The 27648-nt window shown below is 32.9% G+C and overlaps 2 protein-coding genes across 14 annotated transcripts in view; one reads left to right on the forward strand and one right to left on the reverse strand.

The window, feature by feature from the left end:
* Positions 1-14248, forward strand: part of TCERG1 (transcription elongation regulator 1) — a 63447-nt gene extending 49199 nt beyond the window's left edge. For 11 of the 13 annotated variants that reach the window (XM_074291726.1, XM_074291728.1, XM_074291731.1 and 8 more), the window contains 7 exons: positions 1913-2063; positions 6806-6970; positions 7182-7364; positions 10235-10414; positions 11114-11197; positions 11867-11967; positions 13181-14248. In XM_074291726.1, coding sequence (XP_074147827.1) covers positions 1913-2063; positions 6806-6970; positions 7182-7364; positions 10235-10414; positions 11114-11197; positions 11867-11967; positions 13181-13382 — 1066 coding nt within the window. In that variant the 3' untranslated portion in view covers positions 13383-14248. Of the gene's footprint in view, positions 1-1912; positions 2064-6805; positions 6971-7181; positions 7365-10234; positions 10415-10870; positions 11198-11866; positions 11968-12816; positions 12911-13180 lie in introns of those variants that run through there. The other 2 variants (XR_012486646.1, XM_074291735.1) reach the window with 2 other exon arrangements.
* Positions 14249-17931: 3683 nt separating this feature from the next.
* Positions 17932-19154, reverse strand: GPR151 (G protein-coupled receptor 151). The gene has a single exon (XM_074291737.1). The coding sequence runs from the start codon at positions 19152-19154 to the stop codon at positions 17940-17942; it is 1215 nt and encodes a 404-aa protein (XP_074147838.1). The 3' UTR covers positions 17932-17939.
* Between the last annotated feature and the right edge of the window lie 8494 nt (positions 19155-27648).

The following is a 27648-nucleotide window of genomic DNA, read 5'->3' on the forward strand; positions in this document are numbered from 1 at the left end:
TGATTATACATATGCTAAGAAAGTAATGATCTATGTTTCTGTTACTTAAAACAGTGAGACATTGGAACATTAGTGTTAGAATTCTAAATATCTCTAAATAACTAGAGAATTCTTGGAAGATAAGGCATTCATAACTTAACAAAAATTAAGTACCTCAACTAATTGTTGCCTCTATTAGAATAATTTTAGTGAAGAGGAGAGAAAGCTAATAATGGATGAGATGATATTGGATAAGAAAATGTTGCTTTTTGCTGCCTTTGAGGTATTTGGTTATGGGAGAAGTAATACTTTGGGAATGACATAAGTGGCTCTAGCACTCTGATGTGTTTCTGATATTGTAATAAATTTTCTCCACAAACTGAAAAATCAGTGCCTCTCCTATCTCACATAACATTGATATGACTTATTTATTAGGTGAAGAAAAGAGGTTTGCATGACAGGTTATCTTAGTTCGACTCTAAAACCTAATCTTTGACTATGTGGGTTAGTACTTATGGGTGGAGATGTTGAACAAATTTTACTGTTTGTTCCATTGTTGTAGTTCCTTTAAACTCCATTTCTCAAATGATATATTGGGTCTGCTAACAAAATAGGCCACGAAAACCACATTTTGCCTTGTGTTCTAGAAAACCTTTACTTTGTAGTGCAGGATGTAGTGTCATTTTAACTAAGGGTTTCAAAGTTGATGACCCAATCTCCTATTGGATAGTTCAGGCTACAAGTTTGTTTGTTTTTTTTACAGGGATTTCCATGTTTGTTTTTAAATGGCCTTTTTAAATCTTTATAGGAATATAAATTCTACTTTTCTTTTTTTTTCACATATTGTAGTTTTCCAGAGAGTTGTATAAATATTAAAATTTTAAAACTTAATTAGAATTAATTTTCTTGTTACAGTACTGTTTGTCTCTACCTTTTCTAAACTCTGAGTGGGAAATCTGGTTGTTTTTGTTTGTTTGTAGTGAGCTTTTGCTGCAACATAACTTTGTTACATTAATTAAAACTTTAGGGGGATTTCAGATACATATCATTTTTCAGACCTGTGGTCCAAAGGTTGAATTATATAACGTGTTATAATGGGTGGGTTGTTTTTTTTTTAATATTGGTATACATGAAAGACTACTAAAATCCTTGAGACTTTGAAAAGGATTGAAATTTTTAGCCTTTGTGCTAATTATTAAGGGATTCCTAATGTTTGATCAGTGTTTTAGAATCCAAATTTCTTAATTAGCCAACCAAAGTCTATAGGATGTTATCTTACAATAAGATGTAATAGATTGTTTAGTTTTGCACATAAAAGAAAATTTATTTTATTGTCCTCATTAGAATTCTATCATCAGTTGAGTTTCTCACTGCCACTTTCAAGACAGGTTGGCTGTCAATGAAATATGTATAAGCTGCATTTTTTTTTTCTACACCTGTACAGGTTGGTGATTGCAGTGTTATCCATGAAAACATTCTTTCATTTTCTACTCTTTGCTACAAGGTGAAGGTTTCAAAATTCATGTCAACCCTCTTTAAATGTATATAAGATACAAAAGTTACTTTTTATTTTCAATCTAGCTTGTTATCTGTACTTCCTTTCTTTGGGCCTCATTTGTAAACATTAGCGCATTGAACCAGTTGATCTCTTAAGATTCCTTCCAACTTTAATATCTTATGAACTATTGATATATATCAAATGCATATCTTTTGTTATGGTGTGCGCTTCAGTTTTTTCCTTTGTATTAATGTTTGAATAGTTCATAATTATTTAACAGCATTTTTGCTGCCAAGTTATTTACTTCTTTTGGTAGTCCCGTGTTATTTATTAATTATAGGCAGATGTTGGGGACCACATTTCTCTGGCATATAGAGAAATTTCCACCAGCAAAAACAGCTCTATCAAATTAGCACACTTGCCATTTTGTTACAGAGCTACTTTTAGTGAATTTGCAGCCAAGCATGCTAAAGACTCCAGATTCAAAGCAATTGAAAAGATGAAAGATCGAGAGGCCTTATTTAATGAATTTGTAGCAGCTGCAAGAAAGAAAGAAAAAGAAGACTCGAAGACGAGAGGTGAGAAGGTAAGGTGATTTTAGTTCCAGTGGTGTGATTGATGGGAGTATGAATGGTTAGTAACTAAGCTGGTGCTAGGTTTCTAGTACTTCAATTTTTGGGCTAGTTCAACAGTTTTATAGATTTCAATTTGGCTTTTTGAAATTTCATTATATGTCTTCCAATCACTTTACAGGTAGAATTACATAGATTAGTAACTTAAGTGAGCTATGTTGTATTGTTTTAATTGGTCTAATATTTAGTCTTTTAAAGGCAATTAGTGACATTTTTAAGGTAATGAAAATGAGTTGTTTTTTTTTTTTAGTCCAGAAGACCCAGCACTAGTTATTTTCATGCCTGCTTACTCAGTTGATAGCAATTCAATTTCAGAATTCTTTATAAACAGTAACATTTAAATTTTGAAGAACTTTTTTCCCTTTCCTTACCTTTGTGAAAAGGTAGCATTTTAGAGACTTCTTAATCTTTCAGGAAATATATCTTATGTATAAATTACTGCTTATCAAAATTAAAGGTCGACTATTAAATTTTAATGAATTCCAAATGTCATTTGACAGCAATGTCAAGTGTGGAGCAAGAACTCACCACTGGGAAGGCAGACTGGCAGGGAGGTGGCATCAGTAGTGTACCATCAAAACATGCAGCCACCTTCCTTCATGTCCTTGTATGTTGTGTGAATGGAGAAAAATAACCTCTGGAGCCTAATCATTCTTGACATTTGAAATTGCTAACACTCTCTAAAACACAAGTAATGCATATTTGGTCTATTAGGAGATGATGCGAAGAAAGCAGCTTTGTTTGTAGAAAATAATGAAACAGTATGATAATGATATACTTGTTTCAATGAAAATTCTAGATGAATTATTCTTGTCAGAATTATTTGAGTCTTCCTATTAATTATTTGGCTTCTATCAAAGTAAAACTGTTCAGAAGTACTTTACCATTGACACTCTGTAAATGATTATGCTTCCCAGAGGAAATATACACAATTATGTACTATATAAGCATTTTATATGCTATATTGGAACCATGCCTATCGAATTGTTAAATTACTTTTGAATTTTAGATATATATTTTCATAAGTTAAAGATAAAACTGTGTTTGTTTTGATACTGCATGACTGTTCTTACATAAGTTGATTGTTTCTTTTTGCATTTAAAAGTACTGTTCTTTTTCTAAAAACGTTTTGTAACCATTTTATGTATTCTGTTTTATAACAAGTGGATAGACTTTACAGTTTTGTGCTGTGCGGCCTGTCAATCAGTTCAGTCTGACAGCTGTCAATCACTGACACGCAAAGTATTATGGGATTCCCTAGTGAGGAAAGAATTGGTATCTCTGTGTGGTGACTTTAGCCTCCCGCAGTTCCGGTACTTTACATTTTTTTAGTTTTTTTCCTTGTGAAGTGATGAGAGTTGTGCCCAGAATGTGTTAACTGAAAAAAAAAAAATTAAAAAGACATTACATCTAAATACACCTAAAATATTTTCAGCCTTATTTTCTTTTGCTTTTAAAATTTTAATTCTTTAAATTCTGACTTTGGTTTTGTATTATTATAATATAAGATGGCAAATGATGAAGTGAAGCTTTCTCAGCCAATATTTGCAAATTTAATTATTAACTATGGATTCTATACAGAAATCTTTAAAGTAAGGGTTTTAATACAGTAGGTTTCACCTTGATATTTTGAAAAGCAAGGTCAGTAAATACTTAACAGTATTTTTGTTAACCACTTTGACATTTTTCTTTTAAAAATATGTAGTGACACTTGTTTTCACTCTAAATTTTATTATGCTTTTTATAGCATAACATAATTAACAGTTACATGAATTTGTATTTTGGCAGTAATCATTTACAATTTTACTTCATCTTCAGACTGGTGTCATGGCTTTGTGACATCAAAATAGTTAATTTGGATAGGTAAAATAGTTATGTTCCAAAAATTATTTCCATATTTTATACTTTGGCCTTACTTTAGAATCACTGAGAAAAACATCTTGCTGATGAAATGTAGGCTTGTGTATAGACCCTCTCGTAATTAAAAAAAAAAAAACAAACCCCAAAATCCTGTGGTTCTTGATGTTGTCCATTTTGCTTTTGCTTTGTGGACCACAAATACCTCTTTAGCATCTGTGTAAATAATGGACATTTTAGTTATATGGTTTTTATTTTATTTTTTTAATCTTGTGGAAATACCCTTAAAATATAGTAGATTTTTTTAAAACCATAATTATCATTGAGATAGTTGATTTTTTATTTTTTATTTATTATTATTATTATTATTTTTTTTGGTAATTCAAGGAACAATGCCCTTAAAATTATTATTTATGAACAAAGTGACCAAATTTGGTGAAATTGTGGCCTAAGAATTGGCTAGTACATTTTATAGTACATACCATTCAAGAATTCTAGAATTGTGGATTGGCTTCAGATATACCATTAGTCTGTCATATTGTAACACAGCTCTATTTTCAGTCAGAAATTTGTTCTATGTCTTTCTTTTTCACTGAATGAAAATTGGTATTGTCATGCAAAAATAAACTTTCCTTTTTACTCAAATAAATAGATACTAAGGATGTAACCATTTTTAAAGAAAATCTTAGGGAAAAATGTGAGAGAAAAGTCACTTTAATGTTACTGGGAAGTGTACTGTGTAGACATTAAGGCATAATTTTTGAACCACAACAAGCAATATAAATCATTTTTACCAGCTGTATAAGTGCCTAGAAATAGTACCTAGAAAAACCAGTCAAGATTAATCCTGTTATGGGGGAAGCTAGATGGCACAGTGGATAGAGCACTAGCCTTGCAGTCAAGAAGACCTGAGTTCAAATGTGGCCTCAGATACTTAACACTTCCTAGCTGTGTGACCTAGGCAAGTCACTTAACTCCAATTGCCTCAGCAAAAAAAAAAAAAAAAAAAAAAAAAAAAAAAAAAAAAAAAAGATTAATCCTGCTATGAAGAGGAGGTAGAGTTTTACTGCAAATAGTTTATATTTCTTAGTTGTGTATTACACATTAAAACATCACCAAAAACCCTCAAAATAAAACAAAACCCAATACCCTTACTTTATGGACTTCATTTAGGCTATTTGAAAGTGTTTTTAATTTGTATAAATTCCTATGGCTTAGAAAGATTCATGTTTGATACTGTTTGCATGTTTTATTATACTGAACTTATCCTGAAAGAGAGCTTTCATGTAGTGAAATGTTTCACATAGGTTTTATAAAAGGCAAACTAGACTAACATCACTGATTTGCTAAACGTTATCAATAAATGGTTTCTTGGTCTCTATTGAGCAAATGATCTTTAATAGTTTTGATTGACCTAAATTTAATTATGTAGTCATTGTGTAGTAGAAATGCCTGCAGCTGATTGGTTCTATTTTTTGATTCACTCTATTACATGGAAAAATCTGTTTTATAGTTTATTTAATGAGTCTTGGAACCTCTCAGTTGTCTAAAAAGGCACCTAATTTCATATGCGAATATCAATTTCTTTAATTCTATGATGACATGATAAGTGAGAGTGTGGGATGGAGGTGATGGAGATTGGTATATAGGATGGTGGGGACTGTTAATTATTTTTGTATCCACACATCTCCATTTGATGATGAAATAGGCTTGACTCCACTCCTGATTTCTCATTCCCTGGGATAACAGGGTCTGAGAGTTATGCATATTTAATACTTGGGGGAGATGTATACCTGCTGTTGACAGGTTCTGAAGGAAGTTTTAAGATCTTTTGTCCAAAAGATAAAAGCTGCTCTGAATGATATGAGAGTATAGAGTGAGGTATGTAATTCCCCCTAAGGGAATATACCTCATTTTTTCCTTCTCCTGTTTAGAAAAAAAAAAGTGTTTGTAACATTATTAAAAGTTAATGCCATTTAAATAATATCTATGATCTAGTCTGATATTTATAAAGTTAAAGTTAGTTCATGATCTGTTTTGAGTTGAAGTAGTGATAAAAGAATATATTTGATGACAAGAAGGAAGAAAAAATGTAATCAAAGCTTTCTGTTATTATACATTGTGGCAGACATAAATTTTGGTTTGTGCTTGTCATTTAGAATCAGGGTTTGAATATATTTTTCATTAAATTCTGAAATTTGACCAAATATAGGAGAACTATTATTCAACTGTCCCCCTTGTCCTACTTATCCATCACATTTCTTTCTTAAAATCTTGAGCATCTGATGATTCTGTTGGATTTTTGTCTACAAAACTTAAAATTTATTTAGCTTTCTTGTTAATATTAAAAGAGAAATATTTTATTGTCATTATTGTTATGGCAAAAATAATTATTACCATTGTATCAAACTATTAAGTATTTTACTGCAACTTATTACAAGGTTTTATCAAAAAAATCAATCCTAGATCAAAATAATTTCATACTAAAAAAAATTCATACTTTATGGAAGCATCTAAGACATAAAATTATAATATAAGAAATTTTCCTAATTTGTCTTAAATGTTATTCATCAAAGAAATAATTCGTCTTCACTTTGTTAGATCTCAGTCAAGAACTTTTATGATTTGGCAGATTTGAAAATTTTTAAATAAAAAAGTTGCTATTCTTTTCCTAAAAAATTGCCAACTATAAATCAGGTACTTTGTAAAATTTTACATATTTCTTATCTTTAAGGTAAGTCAAGCATTTTTTTCAAGTAGCAATTATTAGTAAATTAGTTTCTCACAGTGTGTTATTTTTCTTTTTCTTTCCGTATTTCATATTCTATTTAAAATGTAGATCAAATCAGACTTCTTCGAACTATTATCTAATCACCACTTGGATAGTCAATCTCGATGGAGCAAAGTAAAGGACAAAGTAGAAAGTGACCCACGTTACAAAGCAGTAGATAGTTCATCAATGAGAGAAGATCTTTTTAAACAGTATATTGAAAAAATAGCCAAGGTACAGTATATGTTTATAATAATTTATATTTTTAAGTGGTTTAAAAAAAGGTATGTTTTGGCATGTTCATCAATACTGCTTTAATTGATCAATAGAATTTTATTTTGAAATGCATTTTGGAAATTTACATTCTTTATAAGAACAAAATTTGAAAAAATATTTGACAAAGTAGTTAACTCTGATGGAATTGGTGTGATCTTTTCTTTTTTAGAATTTAGACTCTGAAAAAGAAAAGGAACTGGAGAGGCAAGCCCGAATAGAGGCAAGTTTACGGGAACGAGAGCGAGAGGTTCAAAAAGCTCGTTCCGAACAAACAAAAGAAATAGATAGAGAAAGAGAGCAACATAAACGTGAAGAAGCAATTCAGAATTTCAAAGCTCTTCTTTCTGATATGGTGAGTATTATATTAACTTTTCTTTCACTTTCTTAATAAAAATCTTTGTTTTTATATTCTATGAATCTTTTTTGGTTTTACTTTATATTAAAGTGTTAAAGATGTTTCTATTTGTAAAACCACATATAAATATAAGGTAGGTCCACTAATTACGCTTTAATTGTCTTGCATGGACAAGGATAAAAAAGGTATAGATAAATAATTTTTCCAAAAACCTGTAAACAATATTATTACCAAAGCTTTATTTTTTCACCTTTTTTTGTATCATCCTTCCACTATTCCCATTCCCAATTCTCCTTTTGGCTTTCCACCATTCTCTTTTATTTTCTTTTTCTACTCTTCCTCCTTCCTTCTCTTTCCCCCCACCTTCTCCCCCCCTTCCCCCATCTTTTATGTATGGCACAGTAGAAGGTATGCTGGGTTTAGAGTTGGAGGATTTGCATTTCAAATCTCTTCTTTGCCTTTACCTCTGTGTCCCTGGGCCAGTCAGTTCTCATTGAACCTTTTTTGTCTCAGTTTTCTTGTCTGTTAAATGAGGAGCTTGTATTAGATGGCTCTTGAGGTCTGTTCCAGCTTTATATCTGTGGTGATGTTATAGTTTTATATATACTGGTTGCATTTTTAACTCTTGATGATTTTAGTTGTTGCTATTTAGAGGCAATTTCAGTTACTGAAGTTGTAATTTCTCCACATGGTTGATGCTTAAGTGGAATAGTACCATGTTGTGTTTTTTTAAAAGATTTGACAAATTCTTATTTATGCTGCTTCATCCCAGTTTGTCTGCTTTCTTCCACTAGTCTATTTTGGGGAATCAAGAGTTTGATAATTTTTGGAATTCTATATAAAAATTACTAGATTAAATAAAAAGATTAATGAATTTGATAGTAATGAAAGTTGTGTATAGCTTTTATTTCCTTTTTCCTAGATAGAGTTTAATAACATTGGTGAGCAAAAAACCCCAGAATTTCTCTTTGTTGAAGGAAAGTTAACAAAAATTTATTTGTGGGACTCAGGGTATTGAATGTTTCTTGTGTTTTTATTTCTTAATTTTACTTTATGATACGAAGCATTTTTATTCAGAGTTTACCTTCTGTTTAAATTTTTTTTGAAAAGGTGATTTACAATTGCAAATTCCACTGCTTTGCACTCCATATTAGTGCTTAAAGAATCCATGATTTCATCAAAATCATCCTTCAGGAACCTCTTTATAACTTAGGTAGTTTTTGGGAAATAGACGTATTATATCTGAAAAATTCATCATCCTGCAGACTTAGGCTGGTCCTTCTTAAGTCTTTTTCAGCTTGGTTGTAGGACCTTGTCTTAATATTAGCTCTACTGATAAGACTTTTAAGAGTGCAGGCTTATCTCCTGTGATATTGTAGCATTGGGGGAAAGTTTTAATGGAGACGTTTTATGTACCTTTTAATTATATATTGCCTTATGCCATATATCATATCTTAAATGCAACACTGATAGCATCTAGAACTTTTGATTTGTTTTGAAGGCTGTTTCCTAAGGAATATTAGTTCTAACAAGACCCAAGATCTTATTTTCAAGGTGGAAAGTTTTCATTTATGGTCCTAGTACGGAAAATTTTAGCTGTTTAAATTTGTCAGACATTTATTTTGCTGTGTATAAACAAAGGCAAACAATAATACAATGTCTGTCCTGAGATTAACATTCTGTTGGTGGATATTCAGCATTTTACACTAGTGGGCATGTACAATTTTAAGAGAAAATGTTGACCACTTGGAGAATCAAGAAAGACCTCCAATGGGAGTTGGTATACAAACGTTGCTTTGAAAGAAGCTAGACTTTTAGTGAAGGAGGTGGAGGTGAGGAAGGATTGTATTCCTGATGTTGGACCACTTATACAAAGACATGCAGGTAGGAGATGGAATATAGACATATATAGATACATGTGTGTGTGTGTGTGTGTGTGTGTGTGTATGTATATATATATATATAGACATATAGAGATATATAGATATATGGAGTGTCTAGCAGACCTGTTTGTTGAGTATAACAGAGTATGCTGAAGTTAAATAATAGGAAATAAAATTGGAAGGAGAATTGAGATTAGTCTATTTGCTTTAAATGTAAGTGGGGAATTTATGTTTAATCCTACAGGCAAAAGGGAGCCATTGAAGATTTTTGAGTAATAGCGTGACATGGTCAGATGTGGTTTATGAAAATCATTTTGGAAGCTGTAAAGGATTTGAGAGAAAAGAGACTAGGGTTAGAGGAGAACAGTTAGGAGGTTATTGCTTCCTAGATCTAAGGAGGTCTAATAAGAGTTGATGAAGATCTGAACTAAGATGTAGGTGGCATGAAAAAGTGGGGGGATGGATTCTGTGGAAGAAGGAATGACCAAACTTGGCAATTGATTAGGAATTGAGCTGGAGAGAGGGAAAAGTCAGCAATGACTCTTAAATTTGTGAATCCTTGTGATGAGAAATATGATGGCCTAGAAAAAAAAGGAGGAAGTTTAAATATGGGATAGGTTTGGGGTGGAAAAAAAAATGAATTTGGTTTTAGATTTTTGTTGAGTTTGATAGTTTATAAAAATCCAATTGGAAGAAAGCCAAGATGAGAAATTTGGCTACCAGAGTTAAATTATTTTGACCTCAAGATTTTGTGTCATAAGGAAATTGGAATCTGCAGTAGGAATGGTGAAATAAATGGTGAAGTAATATCATGAAAATTTTGAAGTAATTTAAGTATTCTGCTGATCATCAATAAGGATATCTCATTGTCCTAAAATGTGTTTGTCTTAATAATCTTATTTTATAAATGGCTATGGTATTTAAATCAATCAGCTGAAAAGGTATCTGAGATTGTCAATTTATTATTATTTTTTTTTAATAAAGGTTCGTTCTTCAGATGTGTCATGGTCTGATACTCGGAGAACTCTTCGAAAAGATCATCGATGGGAATCTGGCTCTTTGCTAGAAAGAGAAGAGAAAGAGAAGCTTTTCAATGAACACATTGAAGCGCTTACCAAAAAGAAGAGGGAACACTTTAGACAACTTCTGGATGAAACTTCAGCGGTAAGAATGGATTCTTATCTATTATGTTTTATTTTAGATAGGAGTAGTTAAATAACTTGAAAAAAAGGAAGTATAAATTTTAACAGTTATTGTTTTTACATTTTTAATGCTACATCATCCAGAATTCTTTTATTTCACTTCTCTCTCTTTTCCCTATTTTAGAGAAGTCCTGAGGTAATTTTTCCTCAACTGCCCTTTTCAGAAATTCTGTTTAGCTTCTTTTGAAGTTTCTGTGTTACATTTATTCCCATAGCTAACCCAAATAACCATATGTGTGATCAGTGGTCACCTCTTTTGGACCCAGATGTCCTTCCCTTCTTTATTTTTGATTCAGTATCATGGCCCATTTTCCTGCAGTTTGTGCACGTTGTTATCCAGGTCTTGCTCCTAAGTAACTGTTCTCTTTTTGGTGAATGGTATCTTCAAAAGTTATGATGTTTGCCCGTGTAAATGCAGGGTTTGCAGGTGAAATGTCTTAGGCCACCTTGAAAATATGGCCATGAAAATAACTCTTGTGGCAAGCCAACAAAAAGAAATTGCATTAAAGCTGCCTCACTGTCCCTAACTAGTCCTGTTACGCTTGGGCATTACAAGAGATCTCAGGTCAGTGTGTAATATTATGTACCATATGTGCTGCAGTTTGAGCTCCCCAAAAGAGTAAGTCACATTTATATTTTTATTTATCTGTCTTTTTGAAAGATTACACTCACATCCACTTGGAAAGAAGTTAAAAAAATTATCAAGGAAGATCCACGGTGCATTAAATTCTCCTCCAGTGACAGAGTGAGTTTTAAAATTTAATTTTCTTGATATTTGTTGAGTATTTTATAAGTGAGCACAGGCAATTATAACAAAAGTACTACTTGCCATTGATTGGAGTCCATGGTTCAGGCTGCTTTATCACACAGTTGTATTGCCAAACACTGTGATGATGGTGCTTGTTAGTGAAGTGGCTTTTATATAAATTTTAATCCCATAGTCTGTAGCTTCATGTAATAATAAAATATACTGTAGAAATTTTTTAAAATAAAAATTTTAAATTTCTGGATTGAGGCTGTGTGAATCAAAGAAAGCTATATGTACTGTTACAGGTTATGGTTTGAACATAATAGTATCCCTAAACAGTGCTTATTATGCCTAGTATGGGTTAAATAAATGTTAGCTACTTTTTATTTTTTTTGTGTCATTAGGTGCAACAGAAATATTTTATGAATATTTGTTGTATTGTTATTGAATAATATTTATTTCAATTTTTTGTCTTTCCACTGGGCAGATTTTTTAATATTTTAAGAGTTTTAAATATAGAATTTTGAGCTACTTTATCTCAAGTATAATTTACTTTCCTGTGATTAGATCAGTTTATCAAATAAAATAATTGATGTAAATGATGAAATTTTTGAACTTTTGGATCATTTACCAAGTATTTTGATGTTACTAATTCTCTTCTTACAGAAAAAACAAAGGGAATTTGAAGAGTACATCAGAGACAAATATATTACTGCCAAAGCTGACTTCAGGACACTTTTGAAAGAGACCAAATTTATAACATACAGGTGTGTGCAACAAATTGTTTTATGTCAATGACCATTTTGTCTTTACTAGTCCTTACTGAACAGGCCAAATCAAACTTTTCATTCACACACATGTTGACATGTTAAATTTTAGGATAAGAGGCCAGATGCTCAAAACTGAATCCAATAATGGTGGGCATGATTTTTTTTTTTTTTTTTTTTTTCCCCTTTTTTGGAAGAAAGGGCCCAGATACTCATTCTCATTTTGTCTAGCCCTCTCCCTCCCACCCAGCCGGTGTCTTTAAAAAGTGATCTTTATTTTTATCAAACAGTTAAAAATCTGTTACATTCAACTATAGTATGAAAACCACATCCCATGAAGATACTTTTTCCCCCACATTCTTTATGAAGTCATTTTTTTCTTCCTTAATTATTCAATATAGCTGAAGCATTTTAAAGCTATAAAGTCATTAGTTTAGACTCAATAGAACACTTTTTAAAAGAGAAAACAATCTCCTGAGTTTATTAAAATGAATACATAAAGTGTAAAAAAAGTTTTAAATTGGATTACTCTGCAGCGTGCTCAGTTCTCCCCCCACCCCCAACAGTAATTGTCATCAGTAAAATGTACATTTTACATTGATTTAGAAATCAGTATTCAGAGAAGCATTGCTGTACTATGCTTCTAACTGGCTTCCTTCAAAAAAATTTATTTGGAACGTGATTTAAGGGTACATGCATGGGAGGATAGGTAGTGCTGAGGGTGTGGTTTTTAGATATTTTGTCATTTGATATGGCTTTTGGACTTTTTGGTCAGGGTCCTTAATGTTTTGCATCAGCTTGGGCTTTTAAATTAGATGTGAAGTAAGACTTCTTTCTACATTTTTATAGTTAATTTAGTGAAAGATGTGAAAGTGAAAGCTTGTGAAAGATGCTGGGATTGGCAGCCCCGCAGACTGAAGTCCTCTGTTCATCCACAGAACAGGTACAGCACGGGCAAGATTTACCCACCCACCCTCAGCCCTGATCTGGAGGGACCACCACTAGGGGTGGGAGGGTAATTCAGCTTCTGAGGCCCTTTCACTCCTTGAAGTCTTTGCTGAGATGACCTACAAAGGTGACCACTGCAGTGAAATTTTTCTTTTTTTAAAATATGGAAACACAATTAGGAACTAGACTGACATCGCCAGTTCATTTCTGAAAGGCCTATGGGCAGCAGTCAGTAATTCTTGGGATTTTTTTTCTCTTATTTCAGATCCAAAAAATTAATACAGGAGTCTGATCAGCACTTGAAAGATGTAGAAAAGATTTTGCAGAATGACAAGCGATATTTGGTTCTTGACTGTGTGCCAGAGGAGAGGCGCAAACTCATTGTGGCATATGTTGATGACCTGGATCGACGAGGTCCACCTCCACCTCCAACAGCCTCAGAACCTACAAGACGATCCACAAAATAATTCTGACATAACTCCTCACACCAAGGGTATCTATTAATTCAAAATGCTTGCATGAGCCACCTGTCAGATTTTTACATAAATATATATAAGAGTCAACCTATTACAAAACCATCTGAAGAGCGGAGGAAGGAACAGCATTTGTGAACATGGTTTTTGAACAAAGAACTCTGGAAATATTTATGCTTTTCTTTGTGTGGCATGACTGACGTACATACTCAAACATCTAGACTGTCTCTAGTAAATATAAAAGCTTGAAACTAAAGATTATCCTTATATGAGGTGTGGAAGTCAGTGATTTTTGATGACATTCTTCCTAGCAGTGTTATATATGCAAGACCCAAGGAATGGTTTATGGTCTGAACTTGTAAAATACAAGTGCCACAAACTTGGAACAAACCTAAGTTGATTTGTAAAGCAGGTAAAAGAAAAACATTGTTAATTAAATTTTCAGCTGCCAGAAGCAGAGGCCAAGAATATTGTAATGCTCCTGCTTTTGCCTTCAGTCACTAGAGACCAGTTTAGTTTGAATTTGTTCACAGATGTGCTTTGATTATCCCTCTGAATTATAGGCAAAAATCTGGTTGCTTTGTCTAAGTGAAGATTTTTCTGGTAATTTCTTCTTGGATATGGAAACACAGTCAATAACAATGCTTACCAGAACAGGACGGTTGTATAAACAAATTTTTATTCACTATAGAAGTGAACTTTATCAATTTCTGGATTAGAGAGTAAATTACCCTTCTGGGTAATCCTTGTAAACTATACTCCTGTTTGAATGTTAAACTTGTGTTTCTAAAGTTTAATTTTGAAATGTTTGAATTGTTCAGTTTATGTATTTGAACTACAATAAACCAACCCTTTTTATATGTGGATTGTATATGCTTAATGTTAAATAATCTGTAAAGAAAATTTGTTTTAAAATTTGTTCTTAAAAGAAGCAGAAAATGGAAACTGCACAAATGAAATCTGCTTTAAAACTTTTGATATTGCATATTTTTTTTAAAGCCTTGAATGCATTTTTTTTAAGAGCTTTGTGTTATGGAATTTTTTGCAGTGCAAAAAGGAAAGGGATTTGAAAAAAATCTTTGTGTTCACTTCTTTCAGCTCTATCTTTCTTGTCTTACATATTAAGCAAAAACTATATTTTTGCTTTTTTAATTTTAATTGATGCTTTATGCATTTCATGGCAATTCTTCCAGTGTATCATGCATATTTCTGTGATATTATCACCCTTCTTTGACTTCCCATCACTTTAGCTATGCTGTCCCATCTCAAATATTAGTTTGCTCTCCATTGTTTCCTCTTGGGTAGATGAGGGAGAGTATTACTGGATGTTATATTTCTATAAATGGCATATTGAACGAGGTATTTATTTCATTTCTCTTATATTTTGCCATCAATATTACTTCCCCAAACTCCACTTTAAAGGAAAGTATGGCAGGTATATCCATGTATATTAATGTGTGTGTGTGTGTTTGTGTGTGTGTGTACACACATTACATTCCCCAATGCCTACCACAGTACCCTGCACAAATAGGTGCTTAATAAATGTTTGTTGAATTATATCTAGTTATAATATTTGCACATAGATGTATATGAAATTGTACATATAGAATCAATTTTATCAGAGTAAATTGGGGCTCCATAAATTTGATCTAATATATAACTAGGTTGTTTTCTTTCCCTTTATTTTGCGATTCACTTCTGCAAATCCATTAAGTAATGTTGAGTACTGTGGTGAAGAGTAAAAGTGAATATTTTCAAAACTGGAGGAATTTTCTTTGCTATTATAGATAATACTTAATTGTCCTAGGAGGATTTTTGAAAAAAGTTACTAGACTCAAAATTTTTTGTTATGACTTTGAATTCTACAAATTCCTGTTTGTTTAGTCATTGCCTTCCTCCTGTCTCATAGTAAAATTTTTGATAGAAATGGGCTTGCTGACATTTAAGTAATTATGTCTTGAAATATTGGGAGAATGATTTGTATAGTTTGGAAATTAATATATATATATATTAGTGTAAAAGCTCCACAGCCCAAGTTTGTTTGTTTGTTTGTTTCTTTCTTTCTTTCTTTTTCTTTCTCTCTTTCTTTCTCTCTCTTTCTCTCTCTCTCTCTCTCTTTCTTTCTCTCTTTCTCTCTTTCTTTCTTTCCCTCTTTCTTTCTCTCTTTCTCTCTTTTTCTTTCTTTCTTTCTTTCTTTCTTTTTTGTAAGGTATTAGAACTGAAACATGAACTATCAATGCTACAAGTATTCAGTTAATTATCCTTTCTCTGTGTGCATCTTGAAATGATACTTCACAAACTCTGTATTTTGACAAGACTGAATATATAATTTAAATTCCTCTTGGGAATTTTTTGTGCCAGAGACAAGGTCAATCCTGCCAGAATACCAAAAAAATAAACCTATTTGTGCCAAAAAAGCAATTTTGATTTTACGATATAAAAAAATGAGATTTGGACCAAAGGATATCCTTGAGATAAAATGGAATAGATACAGTATGGCATGTTTGCTTTTTATTTGTTCACGAATCAAAATGAGCATCAACATCATCTCAGATTCCAAATTTAAGGTATATAGAGAACACAAAACACAAATTAACACAGTTTATAATAAAGCATTGAAAATTACTTAATTTGTAAAGTATATGCATCACTAAATAATTCTTTAGGCTTTTGGGGGAAAGTAGTACTTTTGTGAGTTGTTTCTCTGGCCTCATGAGAACAGTGAATCTTAATGATTCAGTTATAAGGTGGAGGTTAATATGAACAAAACCCCAGTGCACATAAGCATCAATATAGTTAAGTAAAATGCCCCACAAATTTTCACTTATTTAAAAAAGTACTTCTTTTCGCTCCACAGTGTCTTCCTACATACTCCAATTTCTCTTCTACCTCTGTCTTTTTTTGCCTTAAGGCATTTCTGAGGGAGTCCTATCATGGAAATATACTTATAAACCCCATTAGAATTCTGGGAACAAAGTGTAACTAGTCCCAATAGATGTTTTCTGTGTTGTAGGAAAAATGATGCATTTATAATTACCATGCATGTGGGAGATAATCAGTTATAAAAGTTCTGGACTGGTAAGGTGCCTAATATTGGTATTTTTCTATATATCCTTCTGGGGACAGAAAAATCTGATAAGTATTGGGGTTTCTTTTCCAATATTTTCTGTTTTCTTGCCCTTTTTTCTTCATTGTCATTGCATTTTTTAGTTTTTGTCCCTATATTAAACCAAGTTCTTTGCCTGTTTGTATTCCTATTCTTCCTTATTACGTATCCACCACTGCTGTCATTTGGAGAAACTATGTTGTTCTAGATGTTAAAGAGAGTATGGATTAAGTTCGAATCCTAGTTTTTTATTTGATCATTTACTTTGAGAGACAATTTCTAGATTAGGAAAATCAAACTTTTCTATTCCTGGTAACTACTATAGCAAACCTTCAATTCTAAGAGATGCTCTTAGAATTAGGAGTAGAATATTAGGAGGAGATACTTTTAGTCTTTAATTGGTAGAATAAGTTCTACATCCTGTTTTTCTAGCAGTAATAATACTTCTAAAAGCACTTTAAAGATGCAAAGCACTTTGTATTTTTATCACTTTTTATATTTTCATATATATGTGTGTATATACATATGTATATACACACATGTATATAATCTGATTAGGCAGCAATAATTTTTAATATTCATTAATAACTTATTGTAAAATGGTCTTTTAAATTGAGATCTTGCTGAGTGAGTTAAGCTTTAAATACAAAGGTTTTTCAGATATTAAGTTTGATGAGAAGAGGGTGATATGTATAAAGACAACCACACAATAGTCTTGTATTTTTCTAAAAAGAAAGAACAACAACAAAATGCCAAATTACATGAGAAATTTCAAATCAGCATGAATGCTAGGACCATAGGAAGTAGTTCCTAGTATATAACTTTCTTGTAGGCAGCTGGTTAGTTGAATTTGCCAGAATTAAATTAAACTTGTTTGGTTATCCTTTGAAAATAATTCAGTTCTGAAGCTATTAAGTTTATATTTTGCATTCTGATTGTATGAATTTGAATTAATTTGGAATTATAAATATTTTAAAATTTTTTTAGTAGAATGGCTTTCTTAGTTCTAAGAAGGACAAAGTAATGGGCTCAGATTTATGTCATCTGAATCAAAGTTTTGTGTGAAGATCCATTTTTATTTAGCTACAGATTTCATTCCATTCTCCAACCAGCTCTGTTGTTAGTTCCATGGGTTAATAACAAAGGAGAAAATCAGTAAATGGCATAGTGTAAACTCTAAGCTCTGAGGGAAAAATGAAATAAAAAAGGTTGCACTTTAAATTTGAAAATTTTGTTTCAAATAATCTAAATATCACAAATATTCTCCTAATGTAAGGATATCCTTATTTATTGGAAATATGTTTTTGAAAGGTTTATCAGCAAGATATTTTTTGAGTACAACCAAGTGCAAGGATTTAATTACCAGACTTGTACCTAACAAAACCTTGAGAGTAGTATAACATACAATAAATACACATCTTTATTTGACTTGGGAACTTGTAATTTCAATTACTACAACCTGCTACTTCAGAATCATCATGTTCCCAGGGGATAGGGTCATTATCTTGTTCAGAAGGGACAACATCCCTTTCATGCCAGAACTGTTCCACATCGGGTAGGACAGGAATCTCCTTGTTTGTTTTCTCCTCATCAGAAGGGGAAGATCCAGGTTTCTCTTTGTCTGATTCAGATGGCAAGGGCTCTTGAGATAGAACATTATCTGAAATGATCTGTGAGTTACCAGCTGGTGTTCCTTGAAAATCTGGGTCAGGTACAGGCTTTTTTAATGTCAGCCATTTCCAGAAATCCTTGAAACCTTTGAATTCCTCAGACATCACTAAAAAAATGAAGGGGTTTGCAGAAGAGATGGAAAACATGAGGGCTTGAGACAAAGCTATGAAACCTTGAGGTGGAACAGGGCTTCCTTTCTTTAAATGCCATACCCACAGCCAAGCTATCCATTCTGGTAGCCACATGACAGCAGAGGTTATAGCAACACTTACTAACATCATTGTGAGTCGCCTAGCTCGGATCTGGCTTCTTAAGTTTTGAGTCTTGGTTCCTCTGTGTTGGTACTGGCAATAAGCCTTCCAAAAATATGTCCCAGTGAAGAGCAAAGGAAGGCAAAATACGAGCAGAGGGTAGAGCTTACCGAATGTAGAAGTGAATCCCCAGGCCAGGGCTGGCACATCCATGATGCACATCTCCATACCTTCGTGGTACCTAAGGGTACTAAAGAACCATTCAGGCAAGGGTATGAGGCAGGCCATGACCCAAATGACTAACAGCACCATGCATATTGTACAATTGTTGATACTCACTTGCTTGGCTGGGTTGCTTGCAAACATAAAGCATGCTTTTGCTACCACAACAATTGTAAGACTCTTGGCTGCCATGCATGTGTGGGCGAACCAGTCAGAAGATTTGCAGACAAACCATCCCATTTCCCAAACACCTTTGGAGTACGCTGCTGCCCGCAGGGGTGCAGAGAATAGTAGAAGAAAGAGATCAGCTAGGCTTAGATTTAAAATCAGGGAGTTGATCATGGATGATTTTCCTTTCCAAACACCATGTAGGAGGATGCCAATCACACACATGTTCCCTGCAAAGCCTACTAAACAGATTGCCACCAAGAAAGCAGGAAGGATAGCTCTCCAGTCCTTGGAGTCAGAGGGCTGATAGCCTCCTGCAAAGTGGAGTCTTGCTAAGGAAGTGTTCATGGTGCTGAAGTTGCAGGCAGTCGTCTGAGTCTGCTGCTAGCACAACCTTTTATGTTAGGAATTCTCCCCTATCAGCAAGCCCCTCCTACAAATGTGTGTTCGTTAGCTCTTTTGCACAGGAAATATTCTCTAGTCAGATTTATCTAACAGCACCCATTCAAGCCTCTCCTCATTCTTACTCCCCTGTATTCGACCCTGGGAAATGTTTGAATTAAAGCTTGTTTGACTGCTACATGGTATATGCCTGCAAATCCAGTGATTGACATTCACCATTGGGAGCAGGTTGTTTTTTTCTTATTTGCAAGTCTTAATTGCTTGCATTATCTGTCCTGTGGAGTAATTAAAACAGCCTCTTCATAAATGATACATAAGATCATGTTAAGTATATACGATATGTTCATAAGGCTGCTGTGAATTTATTTATTTGGTGAAGGCTCTAAAAGCCCCAGGATCAGTAAATATTAACTGCCTTTAAATGCCCTAGCTTCTTAGACTAATATGTTTTACTTTCTCTCCACAGAAATGAGCTTACCCCTATCCCTATTGCCAAGTATCTGGCTCTGACCAATTGCATAAACAGAGCCCTTCAATCAAGTATAGGACCAAGGAGAGAGTGCTGGGAGAAATTTTATCATGAGCAAATCTATATTTGTTCCAAAGATTGTGAGTTCCTTATAGGTGTATAATTTAGTGTAGATGTACTAAATTAGAATTTAAAGTGTGATAGTTATAAAGCTAATTGAAAGATTTAATCCCTTTAATTTCAATAGTATCCAGGAAACAGGACATCACTGTTTTGCTGTATTTTCCCATATATTGATAAACAGTTAAGTAGAGATAATTCTATATTTTTCTCCCACAGAAAAGAGAAGAAAAATGGGGAAAAAAAGTAAATAATTTGCACTTAAATAGGCTTATAAAAAGAGAAATGACCCATCTAAAAATTAAGAATGAAAATTTAATATTAATATGTATTAATCACCTTTGAGCCTAAATAGTACATATTGGCTATATTGAAGAGAGACAGGAAAAGTTGTAATTGCTCACTAAAATATATTTCCATCTTGAATGGGGACTTAAATGTTTTTAAAACTGGATTGAAATACATAGCGGGGCATAATGCAAAGTGATCTTTATCAGTAGGCAGAAGGGCCTGGGTTGTAGTCATGTTTCTGTTACTGACTGATGTTGGACATCACCTTTTTAAGTCTCAGTTTCTCCTATAAAAGTGGAAGAGTTGGGTAATTTAAAGCCCTTCCTAGTTCTCAAATTCTTTGACATTTTAAAGTACCTTGTAGTTTTAAGCTACATTCAATAAAAACAAAAACAAAAAATCCTTGCTGACTTTCATAATGAAAGTGTTTTTCTAATATCAATTTTGTGTCATACGTCTATTTGTGGCCACTGACTTGGATTCTTCTTTTGAATTGGGGATATCTGTCTATGTTTATTCAAATAGATATCTATATCTCTCTATGTACAGAAAAAACAATTATATGTGTGTATTGTTGAGTTGTTTCAATCAGTCTGACTTCATGAACTTTATTGGGATTTTCTTTGCAAAGATACGAGAATGGTTTCTTTTTCTAGCTCTTTGCAGATGAAGAAACTGAGGCAAACAGTTAAATGACTTGCCCATGGTTACATAGCTAAGAAGTATCTGACATCAGGTTTGAATTCATGAAGATGAGTGTTCTGATTCCAAGTCCACAGTGCAAGAGCACCAACCCTGAAGTCAAGAGGTCCTGAGTTCAAATGTGGTCTGGCTATGTGATTCTGGGCAAGTCACTTAATCCCATTGCCTCAGGAGGAAAAAAAAATTCTACAAGGAACTGGAAAGGGGCAGGTGGGGAAGAGCTTGGCAAAGGAGAAAGGAAATGAAAAACATTGGAACGAACAGAGAAGACCAGTTTATAGCTCATAGAGCTCGGGAAGGGTAATAATTTATAATGAGTTTGGAAAAGTGGGTTAGGAGAAACTCAAATTCAAGACAACCATAGTTTTCTTTATTGTGTGTGTGTGTATTTTATTATGCAAAATGGCTAATACAAAATTACATTTTGTATGTAGTGCTTGCCTTCTTAAGGGGTAAGGAAAGGGATAGAAAGGGTAAAATTTGAAGCTCAAAATTAAACATTAAATATTTTTTTGCATTTAATTGGGAAATAGCAAAATTAATAACTTTTTTTTAAAAAGATAGATTAAGGCCAGCTTATAAAGACTTTTAAAGCCAAATAAAGGATTTATATATATATATATATATATATGTATATATACATATATATATATATATATATATATATATATATATATATATATATATATTTTTTTTTTTTTTTCCCCCTAGAGGCAAAAAGGGAATTTCAAATGTGTATTTAAGGAAAATCACATTGGCAAATGTATGAAGAAAGAATTGGAGTGGAGAGAGATTTCAGGAATTGGGCTATTGCAAAGGTCCAGGCAAGAGGAGATGAAGGCCTGAATTAATCTAATGGTTGTATAGAGAGAAAGGGTCAGATGGGAGATTTTGTGAAACTGCAAGATTTCCTAGATAATTGATTGGTTAGATGGAAAAAAAGGATAGTAAAAAATTGAAGATGATTTGGTATAAGATTAGTTCTGTTTTGTTACATTCACTGTGGTTAAGTAGATTATAATGATAGTTGTTTTTCAAATGAAGATATAAATGAGATACTTGTAAAAAAATGTTTTGCAAACCTTAAGGTACTATATAAATGCTGGAGAGGATGGCCAGGGATGCTCTATTGTGTGGTGAGATCTTGGTATCAGTGACAATAAATAGATGAAATATGAGAAAAAGGGATCCAGAATGAAAAATAGTTTATTCATTATGGAACAGAAATTCTTCTTCCCCTATCCCAATTAAATGGTATTTTATTTTTTCCAATTATATGTAAAGATAATTTTCTCATTCATTTTTATAAGATTTTGAGTTTCACATTTTTCCTCTTCTCTTTCCCCAAGATAACAAGCAATCTGATAAAGGTTAAATCATGTTAAATATATTTCCACATTAGTCATGTTGTGAAAGAAAAATCAAAAGGGAAAAACCAGAAGGAAGAAAAAATGAAAAACTAATTTTTTAAAAGTGGAACTACTGTGCTTTGATTTGCATTCATTTTCCATATTTCTTTTTCTGGATGTGGATAGCATTTTCCATCACAAGTCTTTTGGAATTGTCGAGTCACTACATTACTGAGAAGAGCTAAATCTGTCATAATTGATCATCACACAATGTTGCTATTACTGTATATAATGTTCTCCTGGTTCTGCTCACTTCACTCATCTTCTGTTCATGTAAGTCTTTTCAGGTTTTTTTGAAATCTGCTTATTCATTTCTTATAGAATAATAGTATTCTGTTGCATTCACATACTATATCTTGTCCAGCAATTCCCTAATTCATAGGCATCTTCTCATTTTTTAATTTTTTGCCATCACAAAGAAAACTGCTATAAATATTTTTGTACATGTGGGTCCTTTCCCCTTTTTTATGGTCTTTTTGGGATACAGGCCTAGTAGTGGTATTGGTGAATCAATGTTTAAGCTGTTTTATAGCCCTTTGGGCAAAGTGAAACAAATTTTTGAGAGCTTGGTGGAAGTATGGGTAAGGTTGGAGTTGAGAAGGATGAGGATTAGAGGACAAGTGGTTGCTTAGGGATAGCTTGCTATTAGTATTTAGTGATTAAGTAAATATAGCTAAGAGTATTATGTGGTGGGAGTTTGCTATCTTAAGGGGTAGTAGATTGCAGATAAGTTGTCATTAACACCTTCATGGGAGCAGTAGGGTGGGGTTAAGGCTGGGGACTCTGCTGCTTGCTCTCCCGGGTGGAGGCTAGCAGAATACTGTTGTGAAGGAACTAATAATAGTTGGGTAAATCAGGAGAGGTATTGTGAAGAAAATGACACAAATGAGCTTTCTTAGAGGTTAGGGATTGAAAGAGGAATAGGAGGAAAGAGTATATTTCCAGAGTGAGAGATGGACTGCAGACATGATCCCAGATAATGGGGGATATGTTAGGTACTGTAGAAAGGATGTTTGGAATGTACTAGACTGTGTAAAAGGGAGCAATGCACGATGAGGCTGAAAAGATAGGTTCAAGCCAGGTGTTAGAGGACTAGAGATAGGAGAGAACCACTAGAGTTTGTTATATTTATATAGGATATATACAAAATAAATACATAGTGATCTGGGGAGGTAAACTGATTGGAACAATCTGGAAGGATCTTTTAGAAGACATGTCACTTGAGATGTTAAGGAAGGTAATAGTTCCAAGAGGCAGAGGTAAGAAGGAGGAACATTCCAGGCATAGAAATTTCTTCACCACTATAAAGCCATGTATGTCTATATAGTAAATATAGTTCCTGGATAGTAACCAGCAAGGAGCTTTGTGGAATGTGATGGGGAATACTGTATACTCAGCCTAGAAAGATGGACTGAAGCCAAATTATGAAAACTTTTATATGTCATATTTACTAAATCCATCTGAATTAAGTTATTACTTTAAGAAATCAGTGTTTGTTTATTTAACCAATACCTAGCTATTTAAAATACTTTTAAAGAATTTTGGATAGTTCAAATTCTGCCCTCCCTAATGCTCCTTTGTTTTTGAATCATTTCTATCTAAAGAGAAGTTATTTCATAAGTTAAAACAAAAACAGACTCCAAAAAGCACCAAGGAGTGTACCATCTTTCTTATTGAATTTACAATACAAAATTTATTGTCTATTATTTTCACATTTTAAAATGTAAGATTAAAATTGTGGGCATTAATATTTTCTGAGAACTTCAATATACAGACTTGGAGATTGCATTTATTTTGGTTATTGTTGTAATGATAGATGTTTTAGAGGTGAGGATACAAATGAGCTAACTGTAAAAACTGCTTTGTAAATTAAAATATCTTAATAGAGATATTATGCAATTTATCTAAAAACAATAATGATTAAGAATTTTGAGATATGCTGATTTTATAGTAAGGTATACATATGCATTATATATATACACACACACATACATACATACATAAGGTAAAACATTTTTGTTAAGTAGGTTTAATAGAATCTTAGAGTTGTAAGGGACTTAACAGGACTATGAATACTAATCTAGCTCACTTTTCTTTGTCTTTTCTTTGCATATCACCCAATGACAGAATAATCTTAACACCCCTAACAACTAGTCTTTAATCTGTCCTTCAACTTTAAAGTGATAAACTTTAAACTTTTGAGTGAACTATATAATTTATTATCTGTCTCTCTGCAGTTGCCATGCATTGTTAAATTTTTTTCCCCTTTGAAATGATATAGAATACTAGCATAAATTTCTCCCTTTCCACATAGCAAATTTCAAGATATTTGAAGACAACAATTTACCCTACTTCTTCAAAAAATTCAGAAAAAAGGCCTCATATGAATCACTCCTTATTCCTTTTTATTCTTTCAGCACATGCTTTAAATTTTATGAGATGATTTAAGAAAAAACTTAGAAAAACATTCATTTTATTTTATTTTTTATAATAGTTTTTTATTTTTCAAAATACATGCAGATAGTTTTCAACATTTACCCTTGCAAAATCCTGTGTTCCATGTTTTTCTCCCTTCCTCTTCCCACTCCCTAGTAGCAAATAAGCCAATATAGATTAAAATAGTTCTAAACATATTTATCATGTTGGACAAGAAATATCAGATTGAAAAGGAAAAAAAAAATGAGAGAAAAAACCAAGCAAACAAACAACAACAAAGGTGAAAATACTGCTGTGATTCACATTCAATCCCCATAGTCCTCTTTTTGGATGAAGATGATTCCATCACAAGTTTATTGGAATCGGCCTGAATCACCTCATTGTTTAAAAGAGCCATGTCCATCACAGTTGATCATCACATAACCTTGTTGCTTTGTGTGATGATTTCCTGGTTCTGCTCACTTCACTCAGTGTCACTTCATTTAAGTGTTTCCAGGCCTTTCTGAAATCATCCTGCTGATCATTTCTTATAGAACAATAATATTCTGTAACATTCATATACCAGTTCAGCCATTCTCCAACTGATGGACATCCACTCAGTTTCCAGGTCTTTGCCACTACAAAAGAACTACTACAAACATTTTTGCACATGTGGGTCCTTTTCTCTTTTTTATAATCTCTTTGGGATACAGGCTTAGTAAAGACACTGCTGGATGTAAGGATATACAGTTGGATAGCTCTTTGGGCATAGTTCCAAATTGCTCTACAGAATAGTTGGATCAGTTCACAATTCCACCAACAATGTATTAGTGTCCCAGTTTTCCCACATACCCTCCAGCCTTTATCATTATCAAAAGCATTCACTTCAACAAAAGATAATAAGTTCACAAGCTGTAGAATGTGGTTGTATTAAAGAGATAATGATGCAGAGGGAAGAATCAAAAATGCTTCCTTTTTGAACATGATATTTAGGATAAGGAACTGTGTTTCCTTAAGTGAATTTAGAGAGATCCCTGTAGGTCTTCCTCTATTTAAATAAGACCATATGAATTTGAGAGCTGGACTAAGCAAGTGGACTAAAAGCCAAAGATGAATTGATTCTGGGAGGAAGAAACCAATTAAAAAATATGAGTTAAAGAGTTATTGGGGTTGTATAAAGAAGACAGACCTTGAAACCTTTTCCCTAAAATCTTTGTCTATTACTTTTACCTTAATATCAAGAGGTTGGAAGTACTCCTCTTTTTTCAGAAGCTATCCTGAAACTATGTAAAACAAAATTTCTTCTCAAGTTGATATTGGCATTTGGTTGGCCCTCTGTCTTCCTGCAACTACTGTTCAAACCAGGGACTAGTGACTCTGCAAATCTTGCTTCCACGTTCTTCAAATTAAGCCTATCTCTTCTTGAAATGTCTTAAGTTCACCACCAGTTTGCATTTTTATAGTTTGAATCAATTCCAAGATGATGGATTTTTCCCCCAGGAGTTCATAATATTTAGATAAGTCATGATTCTAAAGAAGAATGCAAAGGATTTTAGAAGTTGTAAGATGCCTTAGCTACTGTGTGTTTTTAGGTGCTGACTTGTTTAAGCACAAGATGCAATCAAGCTGGAGGTTGGGGGTATTTCTTAAAACTAGGCATTCAGTTTTCAATTCTCTATTTGCAAAGCAAGTCAACAGTTTTTCTGTGCCTTTTCAGCTAGGTCTGTGTGATTCCTGCTATCTTGAGGGGATTTTGCTTATATATACAAAATGAAAAATTTCCAATGTTTTAACTATCTTTCTAAAAGTCAATTCTTCATTGCTTTATTCACAGAATGCTAAGTCGTCAGAGAAAACAAATCTATATTTAAAAAATACTTTTTTGAAGATACTTTTGTATAAATCAATGCTGAAACAATTCAAAGAACTTTAGACATTCTGAAATAAATTGCAGAGTTCATTAGAATAAGATCTCTTTCTTAGCTCAGCTCAGAGGATTGAAAGAATAGTCCATTCAGTTAAAAGTTTGGCCCCTAGAAAACAAGCTGAAAAAATTTCATTTGCAATATCCTGTTAGTCAAAATGTTCCCTGCTAATTAAGAGTGTTCAAAGGGCCCTCTCATTACTGTCATGAAGCAAATAAAATTATTGTGAAATAAAAGGTTGGGGAGAACTAATAATTTTGTTTCCTTTCTTTACCTTCCTTCTCATTTTATGACCATTGCCAAAATGTAATATGTAAAACTGTATTAATGGAGATAGAGTTAATTAGATACTGTTCTAAGCACAAAAAGAAATAGTCTCTTAATTTTATAATTTTTCTGTTTTAGCTTTCAAAGTTCACTGGTTGTGTTGCATTGGAAGAATTTGTTTCTTTGCTTACTGACTCCCTCTGAGTCCTTCTCTGGGGATGCCCCATTTTCCTTTACCTTCTTTTCCTTTGTATTATTTTCAAGAGGAGAAACTTTATCTCTGGAAATTCCATATCCTCCCCCAACAGGAGCCAAGATACATATTTCAGCTTTGTTCAGTACCTTACAAGTGGGAAATCAATGCATACATACACTATCTCATCTGTGAAACTAGAAAGAAATAGGAAAGACTAAATAAGTTATCCAAAGTCTTAGGAACTCAGGAAAAGTCTTTACAACATTCTTTAAATCCTTTTAACAGAGAGTAGTTAAAGGAAATAAAATTCAACAACCAAGTACTGTATATCAAGGCCTTTACCAGGTATGAAAGAGAGATAATAAGAAAAACAAATGTTGCCTTTTAAAGAACTTACATTCTACTGGGGCAGAGGATAGCTTGCCTTTCAGGTTTCTTAGAGTTGAATAAATATAGTATAATTTGAGGAAGAAGACACTAACAAGGGGATCAGAAAGGGCTTTCATTTGAAAGTAGCACCTGAATTGAGTCTTTGTAGAAAACTAAAGGAAGAAAATTTTTCCCAAGTGGATTACCTACCTTCTAGGTTATCTGTCCCCTGGGTTTTCTTACCTCCATTAGCTACCAAGTTTCTGATTTCAGGACG

The sequence above is a fragment of the Sminthopsis crassicaudata genome, chromosome 2 (assembly GCF_048593235.1).
Source record: "Sminthopsis crassicaudata isolate SCR6 chromosome 2, ASM4859323v1, whole genome shotgun sequence".
NCBI classification, from domain to species: domain Eukaryota; kingdom Metazoa; phylum Chordata; class Mammalia; order Dasyuromorphia; family Dasyuridae; genus Sminthopsis; species Sminthopsis crassicaudata.

What these genes read in the sequence shown, in the direction of transcription:
- GPR151 (XM_074291737.1), bottom strand. Translation starts at nt 19,154, where the DNA reads ATGAACACTTCCTTAGCAAGACTCCACTTTGCAGGAGGCTATCAGCCC.